At 39.6% G+C, this 19,095-nt stretch overlaps 1 protein-coding gene across 1 annotated transcript in view; it reads right to left on the bottom strand.

Annotated features, from left to right (window-relative positions):
* LOC124716716 (protein Smaug homolog 1) overlaps positions 1-19,095 on the bottom strand; it is a 99,708-nt gene that overhangs the window by 73,686 nt on the left and 6,927 nt on the right. Inside the window, 2 exon segments of the mRNA XM_047243259.1 lie at positions 3,091-3,319; positions 18,732-18,972. Coding sequence (XP_047099215.1) covers positions 3,091-3,319; positions 18,732-18,972 — 470 coding nt within the window.

Genomic DNA, 19,095 nt, shown 5'->3' on the forward strand with positions numbered 1-19,095 from the left:
AGTCAATATGCAGATAGGGAGTGGTCACAGTTTATTGTGCATCTACACTATGATCTAGACTATCTCGACACCCCTAAAACATACGTTTTTCATATTAGATGCATTGTGCTGCCACCTACCCATATCAACGACCTCAGTGGTCATTAGACATCATGAGGGAGCAGAATGGGGCACTCTGCGGAACTCATGGACTTCGAACTCTTGATTAGGTGATTGGGTGTCACTTGTGTCATACATCTGTGTGTGAGGTTTCCACCGTTTTGATGTAATAGAGAAGGGGAAACGAAGGGACACATACAGCCAAAAGCATACAGGCTGACTCGTCTTAACTGACAGACTGCTGACAGTTTAAGAGGGTCATAATGTGCAATATGCAGTCATTTATCCAGACCATCACACCGGAATTCCAAACTGCATCAGGATCCACTGCAGTACTGTGACAGTTAGGCAAGAGGTGAGAAAACTTTGATTTCATGGTCGATTGGCTGCTCATAAGCCACACATCACACCGGTAAATGCCTAACGACACCTCGCTTGGTGTAAGGATCGTAAACATTGGACGATTGAACAGTGGAATAATGTTGTGTGGATTGACGAATTACGGTACACAATGTGGCTGTCCGATGGCAGGGTGTGGGTATGGCAAATGCCCGGTGAATGTCACCTGCCACCGTGTGTAGACCCAACAGTAAAATTTGGAGGCGGTGGTGTTATGGTGTGGTCTCATTTTTCTTGGAGGAGGCTTGCACCCCTTTTTGTTTCGCGTGGCACTATCACAGCAAAGGCCTTCACCGATGTTTTAAGCACCTTCTTGCTTCCCACTGTTGAAGAGCAATTCGGGGATGGCGATTGCATCTTAACACAATTAAGCACCTGTTCATAAAACACGGCATGTGGTGGAATGGTTACAAGACGAAACATCCCTGTAATGGACTGACCTGCACAGAGCCCTGACCTGAATGCTACAGAACACCTTTGGGATGTTTTGGAATGCCGAATTCGTGCCAGGCCTCACCGACCAACATCGATACCTCTCCTCAGTGCAGCACTCCATGAAGAATGGACAGCCCTTTCCCAAAAACCTTCCAGCACTTTATTTAACATATGCCTGCAAGAGTGGAAGCTATAATCAAGGCAAAGGCTGGGCCAACACCATATTGAATTCAAGCATTACCAATGGAGGGTCCCATGAACTTTTAAGTTATTTTCAGCCAGGTGTCTGGATACTTTTGATCACAGTATACATTTTATAAAATTCCTTAAGAAAATGTACTTTGAGTTCATAAAAGTTAACAGCATTTGGCTAAATTACTACTACTGCTATCACACATCATCCTACCATGCCAGTGGCAGTTTGATGACAATTGTGCAGCTGACAGGAGGAAAGTAACATGGCACATGGAATGAGGGGGGCGGAGCGGATGGAATGAGCAACATGTTGGAGGGAAGTCAAAAAATTTAATGAATAAAGGGTGAAAATAATGAGGATGTTTCTAAATAGAGTCACTGTCTCAAAAAAGAATTCGTGCCTCCTGGTAGAACAGCAAAATATTGAACATAGGTATTTTTCTGAATAAATAGTGTATTTTGCTTCTATACTGGCAGGAGAATGTTGCTTCAAAACAAACCATCACATGCCACTCTCTCATTAGTTGTGTAGAAGGAGCAGCTGACAAACCCCAAATCCCTCCTGTCAAACATCAAGGTGAGCTCTGACAACATTGCTGTATGAAACACAGAAGTAGGCCACTGGCTCCTTCTAAACTTTTACCATCTTCCGCAGAAATAGGGGCTATTGTTGAGTAGCTAATTAATTTTAAAGTCAATCAGATTCATACTGCAAGTGGATTCAAACTGGAGTTTGAACAGGTTTGATGTTCATAAAATGCCAAAGTATGAAGGGCAGACTCCCACAGTTGGCAGTATGACAAAATTTGCTGCCTGATCAACGCTCCTCTCCCCACAATCATTGTATTTCTACCTTTCAATCAAGCTGGGGTCACTGTTCTTCCTCCAATGTTCCGCAGAGCTGTGCTTGAACACTGACTCATGGACAGCTATATCTTTTAGGGTGTAGGTCACATGTAACAACAGCAACTAATACACAAATAAAAGCTTGCAATCACGATTAAGTCCAATTCTTGAAGTTTTGCCCATTCTGTGATCTAGTGGCATCTGTTGGTATGATCTCCACTACAGGTATTCCTGCCATAATTTATTCTTGCAATAACAGTTGCTGTCTGTTTAATGTGATTTATTTTGTTTGTTAGATATTTAATCCTGGATTAATTCTCTTTCTCATTTTATCCGACTGTCACCGTCTTCTTCTAAAGCTGGTAACATTTTTCCACAGTATTCTAAGATGTGAACAGTAAATTTCTAATTTGCAACCTACTTGATAAATGATTGTAGTTTCTCATAACCAAATGAAATGCTGTCTTTGGTTCAGACCCACGTAATGGTATTTGAAGAACACTATTTCACCTTTGAATGTTACCTTTACTTAAAAAGCAGAATAAATGTATGTATACTGTATAGATTTAATGTATGAGAATTTATCACAAACCTGTTTAAATACAACAAAAGTTTGTAAGTTGATAGAATTTAAATGCTATCTAATTTTGTAATCTGATAAATATGGCAGGTCATCTCAGAAAGTCAATTTCATCCTTGGGGACATTCTCTCATTAGTGACAAAGTCTTTCCTCTTAACAATTATTGTGCCAATAGCCCGTGAACTTCAATTACTGTATGAAAATGTCATTTTTTTTTGAGGAAAAAAAATTGATAAGACAACACTGATGGTCAGTTCTTACTTTCATGAGAAATGTCAGTGCTGGCAATAGCCACACATATTTAAGTACATACACTATTTTAGCTTTTGGAACTAATTGTCCCTTACTCGCCGAGGGCAGAGGAATAGGTTGAGGAAAGCTAGATTTACTTGTACCTTAGCATGAGGAAGAAACTGGTGAGAGAGAGAGAGAGAGAGAGAGAGAGAGAGAGAGAGAGAGAGAGAGAGAGAGAGAGACTACAGTATTCTTTAGAGTTGAGACAAGTGTCAACAGTTTGAGCCTTCCCTGCCCATACCTCCTGTCGCCATTGCTGATTGCTGGATGTATCAGCGCATAACTGAGGAGCTGTCTCGCTTCCTCCACATACGCCCCGGTCTCCACTGCATGGCTGAGCGCGGAGTGGATGGCCGCAAGATAGCGAGACTTGGCTTCGCAGTTGCCAGGCCGCAGCAGGGGCAGTAGCTGCAGCAACTGCCTCAGTGTCGAGCCGTCGCAGCCCAGAGACAAGATGCTTCCAATGTATCCTGCAGCACGCATACATAACTTAAGATACATTTAGACGAAAAATGAAAAGGAACATCCGAGTTGATAAAGGTTACTATACTTGGTAATGCAGAAATGAAAATACCTAACTGAATACTTAAATAAATTATATTTTTCTTCCACTTGTACTTTAAAACTAAAGACCACTTCTTTATTGTATATCCTACAATAATTTTACTCTAACTGGGCTGCAAGTACATTTCTTAACATTTGAAGAACTCCCAATGTAACTTTTTGCTAAGTCGAATTCATGACAACCAATTTAAGTATGATGGGCAGATACCAGAGCTACCATTCACTGGTGACATAGGTTTTCCAGTCACATGTTAGGAAAATGTGTTGAAAGGGATGAATGCATACTGACCACAGGGTGTACCTTTAGGATGAACAACACAAAGACTATCACTGGTAGCAGAGAGGTAAGTACGCGAAGTGCATTACTATCGTTGATAGTAAAATAGTTTATTGTTCTCCTTATGCATTGCTGGTTCTCTGGAAGATTTGAAGCTCACAACTGGAAAGCACATGTCCAAACAATTCACATCTTGTTTGGCACGTGACTTTTATACCACCTAAAATGAAGGACTAAGGTATTTTGGCTCACTCTCCCCCCATCCCCTTCTTCCACCTACTTTTTGAGAAAATTGCCCCAAACATTTATGACACAAATCACCAAATGATTGAAAATCTGACATTCTTCATCATCGTATAAGGAGTCCACAAATGTTTATTTTCCAAGAAATCAAGAAAAAAAACTTTTCACTGCCATTTATACGCCCATTAGGTGAACACCCTTCCATGAAAGCAGTGCTGGCTGAGCCAAGGCAACTGACAAGGGAGCGGAGGACCTACTGAGGGATTTGGTGGGGTGGGGGGGGGGGGGGGGGGGGTGTGGTTGGGGGGGGGGGGGGAGGGGGTAATGCCTTGCTGTGCTGTTGAATAATGCTTACACGAGGTGAAGGGAGTCGTCATCCAGGTTTCACACTGAACAGACATATGCAGTCTAGTCCCACAAAAATTATGAACAGTTTGCAGATAGTAAAATATGAGTTTGGAAGTTTTCCATTAACAGGTAGAGAAATAGGCATTAATTTCTTTATTTGTGAAGGGTGCATATAATCACCAAATCCGAACAAATCAGAACAGTCATTCTTAATAAGATACGTTGGAAGAATGGGGGATGGCTATATTAGGATTTTAACTATTGTTGAGGCTGCTGTGAGTTTATGTAGTGTGCGAGTAATTTTGAAAAAGTGATACAACAATGTCAAATTTCAGTGTGAAAGTTGAAATAAAAACTGGTAAATCAGGATGGCACGGTTGTGTTTGACTATTGTTGGGAAGCGTGTCAGTTTCGAACTCAATGAATCCTTTCAAATCAATCTTTTTACGTAAATTGAGGAACTGATGAGACCACAAATATTAAAGGAAAGGCTTTTCATTTTAGGCAATACTCATCTTTCATACAAAGCACGTTTTCTACGTTAAACATCCCTTATGCATGTCTGATCACAGTAAAGAAAACAGTCAATTAGACATCAGCAGAACACGGCAGGATGGAGGTTACAATTAACTATTTTCTCAACATCAAAATTGAGAACACAGCTGTGGAAAAAAGCAAAAGAATTTTATGTGGGGATCAACAGTATGCTGGACAGCCATCGCAAAGAGGATATCAGAAATCCAGGGGTTTGACAAAAATATGGGAACATCAAAACACAACCAATTACCAGGCCTAATACAGTATAGCAAACCTGTCGGTATTTGAAACAGGCTTTTAGTCATCTCAGAATGGATAAATACAGGTCCTATGCGGTTTTCAATTGACTATTATAACATTCCTCCTGTAAAATAATGGTAAGTTCAGGAAACAATGAGATGGATAGCGATTACATGCCCTTCTCTCCAAAGCAGAACAAAAAGGCTAAATAATATTGAGATCAGGTTACTAGTGGCCACCGAGGGAAGATGCAACAATTCATCATTGTGCTCAAAACAAGTCCTGAAAGATGTGGGTTGCGTAAACAGAAGCCCTGTCATCTTTTACGCAGCATCACCATAGGCAAACAAATACTGTATCGCAAGATGGATCTGGTCTGCACAAATGGTCGTGTAATCCGTGGTAGTAATGTAACCTTCCAGAGTAACCACAGAGCCCACGGAATACCACAATACAGCTGTCCAAATCACCCATTCCACCATGTTTTACCTCTAGCATGTAAGCTATGCCAGAAGTTGGAAACACTGTCAAAACAACACTCATTGGTATTGTAATGGTGACCGGAACGTTCGCAGGGTTGTAACGACGGAAAGCGCGGCGGGACCCGCGGAGCAGCCTGCGAACAACAACAACAACAACAGGAGAGGATGGACACTACCAACGAAGGAAAGATCGAACAACGACAAGATCGAACAATGGAGTCACATGAAAACCTAACAAACATGTCCACTCGTACACAGAACAAGTAAGTAAGCTGTCTAATGCGAGGTGATGTGTCCACAGACGTACACGAGATTAGACTGGCTGGCTGAGCGAGAGGCAGACGCTTAAGTACTATATCGGGGGGCGGCACTATTGGCCGCTGGAACCACATGTTCCACTGTGGCGCCCTCACACTAAAAGTGGGCCAGGAGGCGCGCGTCGCCACAGCTTACGGCACGATGGTGCAGAGACCTCTGGAGGTCTTTGACGTCCACGACGTCTGGCGCGGATTCAAATTCCGCGGTGCGCGGTACCAGAATTGGAGCAAATGACTTTCCATTGCTCCATAATTCAAGTTTTATGGCTCCAGCACCATGTTTTCTTATCACATGCATTTGTATCATTAATGAGTGGTTATGGAATTCCAGATCATCCTGAAATTCCCTCCTTGTGGAACTCCCTTTGGATTGTTTTGGTGCTCGCAGGGTTTGCAAATTTGGTTCTGCAGTGACGTGTGAGTGTGCATGTGTGTTATTTTTCGTCACACTCTTCTTCAATGACCATATGCATGACCACCCACCACCCATTTTCACTTAGCAGATGACATTTTCTTGCTTTACTTGTATGAGGTATAAATCTTCAACACATGCCTCTAGAAACCATCAAATACTTTGGCTGCCTTGGTTATGGAAGGTGCCACCAGACAAGCACCAGCAATTTACGCATGTTCAAGTCGATTTAGCTCTAACATAATTCACTCACAACTGCACACAACATTGTTCTGACTGTGACTGACACTTAACATATTGAAGACCCTGCAGAGGCACTACTTATGGTCTATCTAGCACAACCTGCAGGCTCAGCTAGCATCTGTATGTTCAAGCACGAATTTCTAGTGGTATTTGCATATTTCTGCCACATTCATGTAAACTGGCCAGGAGAAGAAATTTTTCTTCAATAAAAGAGATATATATATATAAACTTGCATTTGAAATATGGCTCTATCAAAGAATGTTAAAAATTAATGGACACGTCAAGTGTGAAAAATGGCACACACTGAAGACTGTCTATGAATCTGTAGACTGGCTCAAAAAGAAACTACCAATTTTATGATAATCCCACTACAATTCGATCTTAGGTGTAGTCTTGCCACGCTGGAGAAAAATATTTTTATTCTACACATTTTATTCACATTCATGCTGCAAACTACTCCTGTCAGCTTACACAATTTGGATACATATTTATTCTACTTCTATTTTCTCTGGTATTCTGGTGACGATTATACATATTTGTTCAAATGGAGGAACCTTGTGAAAATCATTTTTGTGTATAATCGCACGAGCTGTCTGTGACAAATGTTTTATTGCAAAACTACTTTTGCCCTAAATGCTTATTGTTACATACATGGTAATCATGTCAATATGACCCCAAAAAAATTCTTTATCATCTGACATCAGCACCTTTTGTAGGTTTTGCCACTGTGTTACACTTTCCTACAGTAATGGGTTTAACCTCTAACAGTAATGCATGTACTGTCACTAATAGAATTTTTTTGCATTACTGCTCACATGAAATCCTGTTGGCAAAAAGTTTTATTGCTGTTGCAATATTGAAACTTACCAGCAGTGGTCCTTCCTTATAATTTTATGTTTACCTCCATGCTGTTACAGTAGACCTTCCTATTGCTCATTTTGCATCAATTTCACTTCACAGTATTTATAAAACCTTTCATTTAAATCTTCACCTGCATTATTTTGTCGAGAATGTGAGCAGAATTTAGGTTTTAAATGTTTGTGTGACAATTACCATAAAAAGTACTCTTAATTAAAAAATTTGACATCACTTCACAGCCAATTACAACAGAGCGTTTTGTTTTTTAACTGATAGGCTTGAATTTTAATTATTTAAATATTACGATAAATAAATAAAAACCACACACACTAATACTCCAAATGAATGAAAGAAAGAAAGAAAGAATAAAATTGAGATAAAATGAAAGCAAATGAAGTTAATACAATGATAAAAACAATGCAATAAAGCATTAGCAAGGAGAAACCATTACATTTAAACAAATTGACAGAATAAAAATCACAGTCATTTAGATAAATACGAAAGAAAAAGTAGATTGCACCTAATGAGATTTGAACCCGCAACCTTCAGCATACCAGCCAAATAATGTGACTGCTAGATTACAGTGCTGTTAAAAATTAGTGTATCACAAGAAATTCTGTAATTCTTTTTTGTCAGTTACTCGCACACAGGGGTCCACCAGGGTGAACAGCTGCAGTGTGTGACACCTGGGACTTAACCTACACCACCGTATAATTTTTGCCCACCATATAGTTAATTTCAGAAAGCCAATCTCACCCTTGGGGATTTCTCTTAGTTTCTGACTGCTCAACACAACAAACAGATGAATGATTCATGCTGAACAGAGAAGATTCTGAATCCGACAGATTCTGAATGTAAAGATCATTTGAATAATTATTCTGAAAGTGTGGATTCTAATGACCTACAACCAACATTTTTTCAGCAATATGAAAAATATTCTTCAAAGAAATAGCGCTGCAACACAGCTGCCTTTCTGCAGTCAACATGAAGAATGAATGCATTTTGAATTTTTTTAGGTCGGCAACCACCAAAGTGAGAAAGTTCAATTTGAATTACAAATACGAACATAGAGGGTGAGCAAGTTTGCAGCCAACAACAGATAAATATGGATCATGTCCCATTACAACTCAATGTCAGGTTGTTGTTACTTGGTGGAGCACATCAACTGTATGTCAAATCTCCTAGATATTGCTACACTGTGTCTGTTCTTTCGGACATGTACGATGGGGGGGGGGGAGGAAAAAAAAAAAAAAGCCACATGTACAAAAGAACACACACTACTTATATAATTGAAGCACGGGCAACCAATTTATTTAAGTCTATGTTCAGGGGCAGCTAATGTCAATTCCTTTGTGTCTTGCCGAACAGGTTACAATGTCACGAGGAACAGGTATCGTGCAGTCTGGTAAGGAATGAGCTACAGAAGAATGAAAATTTACAGAAACTCACTGGAGTTCATAGCAGATTGGAAAAATGTGTGGAAAGGAGTCCCATATCATATAATGCTGGAGTAGATGTGACTGAGCAATTTGTAGATGAAACAACGGAAACAATCAATTACCGAGAAAATTATGTAATTGAACAGATAATAAATCTATTCACCAAGCGGTAGAAGAACACACACACCACACACACGAAAGACTTGTGATTGGCAAGCTTTCAGAGCCAGTAGCTCCTTCAGGCAGAAGTGCTGAAGGGGAAGGAAGTAGGGTGAAGGTAAAGGCCTGGAGAGGTCTAGGAAAAGGGGTAGATTTTGGGAATGTCACCCAGAACTGCAGGTCAGGAGCGACTTTCCATACGGGATGAAAAGGAAAACCAAGGAGAAGGTTAATAGAGGACATCAAATAAGCCTACAGAATTACTGTGCGCTAAGTCTCCCCTGACCCGTAGTTCTGAGTGACCTTCCCAAAATCTACCCCTTTTCCTGGACCTCTCCAGTCTTTTTCCTTCTCCTTCTTCCTTCCTCTTCAATCCTCCTACCTGAAGGAGGAGCCACTGGCTCCAAAAGCTTGCCAATCACAACAGCCTTTTATGTGTGTGTTCTGTGGTCATATGGTGAGTAGATTTTCTATCTGTCCAATTAAATAATGTGAGCAATTGGTATCAATATTAGAGAAGGAAAGTTGCTACTCACCATATAGTGGAGATGCTGAGTCGTGCCAGGCACAACAAAAAGATTCACACGATTATAGCTTTTGGCCATTAAGGCCTTTGTCGCAACACACACACACACACACACACACACACACACACACACACACACACACACACACACACACACACAAAAAAAACTAGCATACATGTCTGCAGTCACAGACCATGGCTGAAAGCTATAATTGTGTGACTCTTTTTGTTGTGCCTATTGCAACTCAGCATCTCCACTATATGGCAAGTAGCAACTTCCTTCTCTAATATTGTTACATTCCATCCTGGATCTTCCATTGTTTGATTTGAGCAATTGGTAGGGTTTTTCAAGGTCAATGAACTTGAGACAGGATATTCGGAGTAAACCATCAAAATACTGGATAAAAATACGGATGCCTTAACAGCAAACTATGCCAGACAGTAACTTGTGTCACAACTGTTTTACTGTTTGTACCATTGTTGGATGCCCAGCTGGGTGTAGACTTCATATTATACGTAAATGCAGGAAGGCATACATTGGGCAATAATTGGATAGACACAAAATCTACTCACCAAGCAGCGGCAGATCCCAGACATAAAAGAAGGTTGTAATTAGGCAAGCTTTCGGAGCCAGTGGTGACTCCTTCAGGCAGAATGGTTGAAGGGGAATGAAGAAGGGTAAAGGGAAAGGACTGGAAAGGTCTAGGAAAGGGGGTGGATTTTGGGAAGTCACCGATAACCACGGATCAGGGGAGACTTACTCAATTGGATGAGAAGGATGACTGAGGAACACCAAAGAGCCATTCCATGTTAAACAAACACACTTTAAATAAAAATTTTTCGTCACGAGTTTAAATTTTACTCAAATATCGTATACTCATTGTGAGTACTGAGAGTATGAAAAACAGCAAATTTAATTTTTTTTTATCTCAGTACACTTCTATAAAACAGCTATGTAAAAGTTTCAAAAATTGGCCAAAAATATGTGAACAAACCTTTTAAAAATCACTCCAGGAGCTCTCCTAATTGAGCTAGATAGCCGAGATATGTGTTGTTCGACTTTTTATGCTCTTTCCAGTGACATACGACACAAAATAGGTTCTAATTAAGAAATTTTCTTCAAAATTGAAATTTTGGGCGATTTAATTCTTTCCAAGAAATAGCGCCATTTTGACCTGACTTACCTTTAACAAATAGAAATTTTATTAAAATATATGGAAAGGTAGCTAAAAATATCAGAAATATCAAAATATCATCTTAAACAAAACTAATCAACATATTCTATAATTAAATTAAGTCGATTGTTTAATTTTATACAATTGAAGCTAATATCCTATTAATTGCTAGGACAAAAATATCGAACATGGGACCTATACCTACAAATTAGAATAAGTTATGAAAAATTTCGTCAGGTGCGAATAGGACATGCACATTAAGTGTTCTGTACAAAATTGTGTGTGTACACAGTTCAACCATTCCAGGAATTGAGGAGATTGACAATTTTTGCATGTTATAGACATTGATACTGACAAGATATCACTCCCAGGGATTCCAAAACTTTAAAGAACATTTTAATTTCAAATTTGAAGTCTGATAAAATGACAAAAGAAATATTTTTTTCCGTGTTATGTAATTACTTTTTTCTCCACTTCAAATCATTATCTTTGGGGTAAGTCAGATCAATTACTTCTTAGATGCTTGTGCTCTCCTTTTCTCCAAATAGGTCTTCATTCTACCTTATCTCTTCTTTCCTCCTCCGATATCTGAACTGGTTTTCTGGTGTTTATCTCAACTTGGAAACACTTAGTTTTGTCTTTGGTTACAGTCTTGGCTGTACCGCTCTTTATCACGACTTTGGTAATCTCAAGTTACCTCAAATCCTTTTCCACTTCCTTAAACCAATTGGGTCTAGTCTTTTTTTTTTGTAAAAGCAGTCAAAGATTTGTCTAGTTGGTCTGTCAGGATTTATTTGGAGTACGTGTCCATAGAAATCAATCCTCCTTTTCCTCACGGTTTCCAAGAGTCTCTCCAACTGTGCATAGAGGTCTTTGTTTCTACAGGAAACTTGTTTGTTATTTTGGAATTTAGGATCCACAATCTTCCTCAAAATTTTCCCCTCCTTGATTTCCAATTTCTATATTTGCCCTTTCCTCCCCATGATTAGTGTGTGTGCTGCATAGAGTTCTTCCGGCTTAATTATTGTGTTATAATGCCTTATTTTGGTGTTCCAAAAGAGGGCTTTCTTATTGTATGCGTTTTTGTTTTTCCGGAAAGCTAGTTCCATTTTGGTACTTCTTGCTTCCATTGTTTTCCCTTCAAGGTTGTTCCATTCAATCCATTCCCCTAGGTACTTTAAATTCCTAGCCACCTCTATTTTTTGAGCTCCTACTTTAATTCACTTAGGAGTATCTAGCATATTCAACGTAATCTTCGTTTTTCATATGAAATCTTAAGTCCTATTTTCCCTGCCTGCTCTTTTAACTCTGATTGGTTCTTTTGCTTCCTTTAACATTTCCACGAGCAGCACCATGTCGTCAGCAAATGCCAAACGCTTAACCACAATTCCTATTTTTTTTCCCCCCGCTCCGAAGTCTTATCCCCTCTCATTCTTGCATTCCATCCCCTCACAACTTTTTCGAGTGCACAGATAAACAGCATGGGTGAGAGACCATCCCCTTGTCAGACCCCTGTTCTGATCTCAAAAAGTTTCCGATAGTTCACCCATGAATCTGACTTTAGAGGACGTACTCTTGAGCAACTCCTTGATAACGATTGGAGTTTTCCCATCTGAGCTAAACTCCTCCGAAATATTGAACCATGACTCTCTGTCTATGGAATCTTAAGCTTTTTGGAAGTCTACACAAGTCACTATATACAGTTTTGTTTAAGATCTGTTCAGGGCAGGATATTCCTTTCCTAAAACCTGCTTGCTCTCCCCAATTTGGCAATTCAACAGAGATTCTGCTCTGGACAATATCTTGTAGGTCACATCCTCTAGAGAAATCCCTTTATAGTTGCTGGGATCAGATTTAGGAATTTTTTTGTGAAGAGGGTGTATCAGGGCCATTTTCCATTCCTCTGAAATGATTGCTTCCTTCCATATCTCCTAAAAAAGTTTCTCGAGTAAGAAAATTGCACTTTTGCTAGCATACTTCCATAATTCAGCTTTTATCCGATTTTACCCTGATGCCTTGAAATTTTCCATATGATTTAGCATTGCCTAGATCTCACTTAAAGATGGGGGCTTAGAGTCTGGGTTGGGGGACAACTTCAGTCCACCATCGAACACCATCTTTTGGTGTAGTTCCTCACAGTTAAGAAGTTCCTTGAAGTATTCTGCTAGTATGTTACAGTTGCCCCTATTGCTATATGTCATGTACCCTTTTTTATCCTGAAGTTGGGGGAGGGGGGGGGGGGGGGGGGGGTCATATCTGTTTAGCTTCTCCCTGAAGATCCAATAACAGTTTATCATGTTGTTCTTAACAAAGTTGCCATTTATCTTCCTGAGCAGTTTGTCTTTTGCGCCTTCTTAACTTTCTGGATCTCCTAGGACACCATGTTTCTAGTTTCCAGAAAGTGCTGCCAGGCACTCTCATCCGTTTTGGTCTGCCAGATGTGCCACACCTTCTTCCTCATATCAAGTAGTCTATCACACTCATCGTTCCACCTGTGCTGCTTCATCCTGGTAACAGGACCAAGCTGCTCTGCCTTGGTTGAAAGACTTCTCCATCTGCTTCCAGTCCTGGTCTTCTACATCACTGGTTAACTTGCCCCATTCCTCCTCCTATTTTCTCTGGATCATTATCTCCTTCGTGCAAGGTTTTTCCTATGAAAGTTACTCTTGGGGATGATCTTCAGTTTCACTTTAGATAGGTAGTGGTCAGAGTCAAGGCTGGCCCCTCTGCGAGCCCTAACATTTTGTATTTTCTTTTGATATTTCTACTTAATTGCAACATGATTTAACTGGAATTCTCCCAGGAGAGGGTTGGGTGAAATCCACATCTTCTACTATCTTGGCAATTTCTTAAAGCTAGTTGACTTCAGAACCAAACTGTGCACCTGGCATAATTTGATGAGCCTGATACCATTTTGGTTCGTCCTGGTATGTTCCGGGTACCTCCCTGGCACCTGAACCTTCTCTCTCTCTCTCTCTCTCTCTCTCTCTCTCTCTCTCTCTCTCTCTCTCTCTCTCTCTCTCTCTCTCTCTCTCCCCCCCACTTGGCCGTTAAAAACCCCTAGAACGATGACATTATGTTTTTCGGGGATCTTTTGAATCTTATCACCTAGTCTGTCCCTGGATAGTTCCACCTTCTTATTCTTTTTGTTAATGTTTACAGGGGCATGAACATTTACATCGGTATATGTTTTGTTGGTTGACTTAAAAGTGAGTGTGGATAGCCTCTGAGTTAGACTCTGAGCTTATAATGGAGCCTAATACTTTCTTGTCAATTATGAAACCTGTCCCAAGGTGGAGGAACATTTTTTTTATAACTCTTGTCCCCATCTTCCCCTTAAGTATCCTGAATCCTCCCGATTCAAAGCTGTCCTCATCCAAGAACCTTGTCTCTTGCACAGTCGTATGTTCATATAATGTGTCCATTAGAGTCTTAGGTTTCCCCACTTTCAAAAGTGAATTTGCATTAAAAGTTGCTAAGTAGTTTGCTTTCCTGTATTTTATTTCGTTTAAGGTTGCAAGACACTCCGATTTGTCTTTGCATGACGTTGCAGACTCCCCAGAATCTGGACGTCTGCTTGTGCACTTATTTCCGGTGGATTGACCACCTGGGGTAATTAGTTTCACATCACACGTTTCCACAATTGATAATTCTTTGAGTTCTGAGGGTGACTTCTACAGCCACCTTTTTCTTTTTTTCCAACCGAGGTTGTTATCCCCAGAGGATTATTCACAGCCGCCCCTTACAGGTATACAGACACTGACCAAAGGCCACACCAACTTGTGAACAGTTGCTTTTGGATTTTGATTTGATTTTTAATTCATGGTTAACTCCACTAGGCCTTTCCACTCTCTCCACCGCTGGTAATCAGATTCCTCTTCCACCTTTGAGACCGCTGACTAGGTTTCATCTAGTAACCCTAGGCAAAGGCCCTTACAGGGTGCTACCTCCCTGAGCCAGATGGACCCAGTTTTTTAACGAAGTGTTACTCCTCCACCACCTCCTTCCTTGTTGCTTGCGAGATGAAGCCCCAGACTTGGAACTGGCAAATTTATTTAACAATTTTGTGATTTTTCCTTTACTTGTATTGCAAAACCTTCATTGCTGACAAATTTCATGATTCTGTGTCAAGAGTAAGTACCCTACAGGTTTTAATATGAGTGAAGAAAGGTTTACAAGCAAAGGAGCACAGCAATTTCAAGCATTCATTCTCGACACCACATCAAAATTATTTGTGAAACACTTTTCAGGCGATGTGCAGGGTTGGGAAAGGAAGGAAACTACACCACCAGACAAACTGAAGTTAAAAGACATGTCAGGCTACAGCACCACAGTGTAAAAAAAGAAGAAGAGCATGATAAAGTTATGTTAGCTTTTCTTCATCCTTGTGGTCCATCTACACCATTCTCCTGTCCTACACATGTGGACGCTCTGCGTGTGTCAGTTATGGATGTTCAGACAAAATTAAATCCATTTACTCCACCTGGGACAATGCACACTCCTGTTGAAACTGATGCGAGCCAAAACCAACTGGCTTTTTTAAAATGTACCATAATCTGAACGTCCAAGACATTTTCTTTTGTGGCTGCATTCAACACTAAACTTAATTTTCACTCAGGTTAGTGTTAATTTATTTTATATAGACAGTAGTTTAAAAATTACTGTTAGTACCTATTGGATTATATTTAGCTATAAACAGACACCTGTTATTCAAAAAACAAGCATCACTAATTTCATTTTTTTGTTATTTGATTGATATGGTCCAAATGTCATGGACCAAACCTATTACATAAATACTTACACTTTTTCATACCTTATTTAAATTTGTTGCTATAGATCTCACTTTCAATATTTTTATTTTGCGAATTAATAAGCTATTAGTTTAAATCTTATAAAGTTAAAGTAAGCAATCAATTTAATTTAATTATAGATTATGCCATTTGGTTTTGTTGTATGGTGATATTTTGATACTTCTTATATTTAGTTATCATTCTGTATATTTTAATTAAATACCAATTTGTGAATGGTAGGTTTCATCAAAATGGGGCTGTTAGTGATTTAGTGAAAATAAGTCAGGAATAATTTTGCCATTCGATTTGCAACAGTACTAAGCATTTATGGAAATATTTTCAAAATTTTAAATTATGTACTTGTTACGAAAAATTAAATCAAATTTCAATTTGTGTTCAGAAAGAAATTTCTTAATTAGAACCTATCTTGTATTTTACATCACTGGAGAGAGTATCAAAATGATGCAATGGCACCTTTCCCAACTCTAGCTCAATTATGACAGCTCCAGGTAAATTAAAGTCCATTCCCACTTTTTTGGGCAGTTTTTGAAAATTTTACACAGTGACATTTCAGAAATGGTTTGATATCAAAAACTGATATTTTTTATACTCGTAGAGGATGCTGAGACAAATTAAAATACCAAGTTTTTGCAAAATCTAATCTGCAGTTGTAGAATACTGCCTGACTATAGGGAACTATATGAAGAAAGTTAAGATTTTAGACAGACATCATCGTTTTGGGACTGTGTTCTGAAGGAGGCTGTTGAAATTTGAGTGGCTGATGGCCTGATCAACAGGAAGTGGCTACACCCTAAGCAAAGCTTGGTACCCAGCATTCAGCCAACTAAAATCACATTGGCCGAGATCCACTTCCACACCTGATGGGAGCTATGGGGGTAGTGAGGGCCTGGGGTTCGCATTCAGCCTTCAGTGAGTCTGCCCCCTCACCGCTCCACCAGATACACCATGCGGCTGGGTAGTGGGGAAAGAGTGTGGGGGGAGGCGATCACAGTAAAGAGGCATCAAGATGTAGCAAAGACTTTTTCTACAAGTATCACCTAAAGATGATGGGCGGGTACACTCTCAAAACATCAAGGGTTAAGAAAGTGACTGCAACCCCCCCCCCCCCCCAACACTCAAAAACAGTACAAACATTTTGATTTGGCGGGATAACTCATGATCACTGTTTTACTTCTTACAATTTGGGACAGTAACTGCCAAAACAAACAAAGTGACACAATTAGGAAATAAATAAAAAACACGCCAGTACTTCTGCAGAAAATGACAAGAAGGAAGTTCATAGTGCATCAATTTTCTTCAGGAATGAAGACACTGATTAACCACACCACAAAGAAAAACTAAAGGTCATACTTACAAATAAAATGCATAGTGATAGCCAAATCAGCAAGAAATGTTAAAAACCCAGAAACAATTCTTGGTTAGAACAGAACCAAAGGAGCTGTTGGCCAGCAACCAACAAGTACTAATAAATGAATGATGAAACAATGGAATTTTTCACAATGGTCTAGCTATTTCTGTATATATGGATTACATTTTGTGGACTTCAGCATACTGCAGTTGCAATTTAAACAATCTCCAAGGAGACCATTTTTTAGTACAATTTGGAAACTCACTTTTAAAAACAACATAAGTCAAGAACATGGCTCCCTACACTGTAGCAATTGTTAAGAAATTTGAAAATAAAAAATGTAAACACCACTCATTGATTAGGCCTTAGGCCTGTTCCAAATGGTCTACTTCTGCCTATAAGGCAATATGAGGAACAATCTACAATTTTAACACATACGATCAGCACGTCACCAATTGCTCCAGCTGTCATTGCCAGCTATCTCTATTCAAGCAGCTCCTCATCTGATATGAATATGGATGAGTGAACTCTGTTCCAGACCTCCCTACCTCAGGCTCAACCTGAGGAGGTCCCGGGAATCAAACCCGGGTCCTTCTGCACTGAAAAAAAGGGATGTTAACAATTCATCTATGGAAGAGGTCAAACTTTGAAATGAAAATACTGTTCCAATTGTTAGGAGTGCAACAACTGGAGAAACTGTTACATGCATGCATTATAAATTCTGCCCGTCAGACAATGACAGTATGACAAACTTCTTGGATGGCAGAAAACACATATTTGTAAAGCTTAGTTCACCTTTTTCTAACTGCATACCATAAACAACAATAATTTGTTGGAAATTTATGTACTAGAAATATCTTTAATGTTTTCTTGTGTTACAATACGAATGCAATACGTAAAAGCAACACTAGTAATCCCCGGCACCTGGTTATCGTGCACTAATATGCTACAGCACATTATAATATCTCGTTAAAATTATGCCATTTCTCTTCAAATGCAATCAGAAATCACACTAAAATTAAGCTATTTCTCTTTGTGTGCTGGTTTGAAAATAAAATTAACAAAAACACATTTTGTAGCATTCTCCCTGCAAAAACTAGAAACCATTTTCAAGTTGCTAAAATGACAGTCAATCGTGCTCTTGTCAGCTCAGACAAGGGATGCAGCTGTGGTTTTGATTGTGTATTTTCTGATGTGATACCATCCCTTCTGGCACAACGAGTGCTACATTGCTCGCAGCACCAGGTTAGCATTTTTCCACCAAGTACGTATTTTTCTTTGAAACTGCTTATAGAGTATTGTGCAAGCACAGAGTACAAGGGGTTTTGAGTAACTGTTACCTCAATGGCACTGTGGCCAAGTTGTCTAGCACACCGACTGGCAAACCAACAACTGGATCGATTTCCACTACTACCAACATTTTTTCCACTGCTCGCAATGTTAAATGACTATCACATTTACATGTACTTAAACCAGTTCAACTTCTGTACATAAAATTAATATAGTCAATTTAATGACAATTACTATCCCTTTAAGTACAAAGGCTACAGGTCACACATTGTAGCATAATGGTAAAACTATGCACGAGCAGCCACTGCTAGTAATATCATCAAGAAAAGTTATATGCAGCTGTATACAGCTATTACTAATCATATTTTTTTCTCAAGAACTAAATGTTTAGGTACTTCTTTTCCAGAGATCAGGTTACACTGACCCAAACGGTCTACCATAGACAGAACAGTAGGGTTTAAATACAGGGGCTATCTTCTAAAACACAAATGCTATTCCCATAACTATCAATTCATCAGCTGACAATTTGTACAGGTACTTACAAACATTATGATTCCTTTTTAAAATTAAGTCTTATTTAGACACAGGCACTTTATTAACAGGGAAAGTTACCTGGATTGTTTGCCTGTATTTCAGTCTGATGCAGCTCGCCACATTCAGCGAGGCTGTGATCCAAAGCCAGGGCCAGGAAGCGACACTTGGCTGGGCTGAGCCGCTTCAGCAGGGAGTAGAGCGCCACAGTACGTTCGCATTCATTCCACTGGTCAAACCAGGCTGAGACGGTGTTCACCTGCTCGCGGAACATGACTGCTCCACTGCCTACACTACCGTCTGACCGTAGGGAAGTACGGCCCTGCAACAATACACAAATCCTTCATATCAGTATTTAATCATATTAAATCTGGATCTTTAAGTGCATGAAAGAGCTGATAAGTCTATACTAGAATTGGTTTTCCACAAGTTCTAGAGAAACATT

The sequence above is a fragment of the Schistocerca piceifrons genome, chromosome 9, assembly GCF_021461385.2.
Source record: "Schistocerca piceifrons isolate TAMUIC-IGC-003096 chromosome 9, iqSchPice1.1, whole genome shotgun sequence".
NCBI lineage: Eukaryota > Metazoa > Arthropoda > Insecta > Orthoptera > Acrididae > Schistocerca > Schistocerca piceifrons.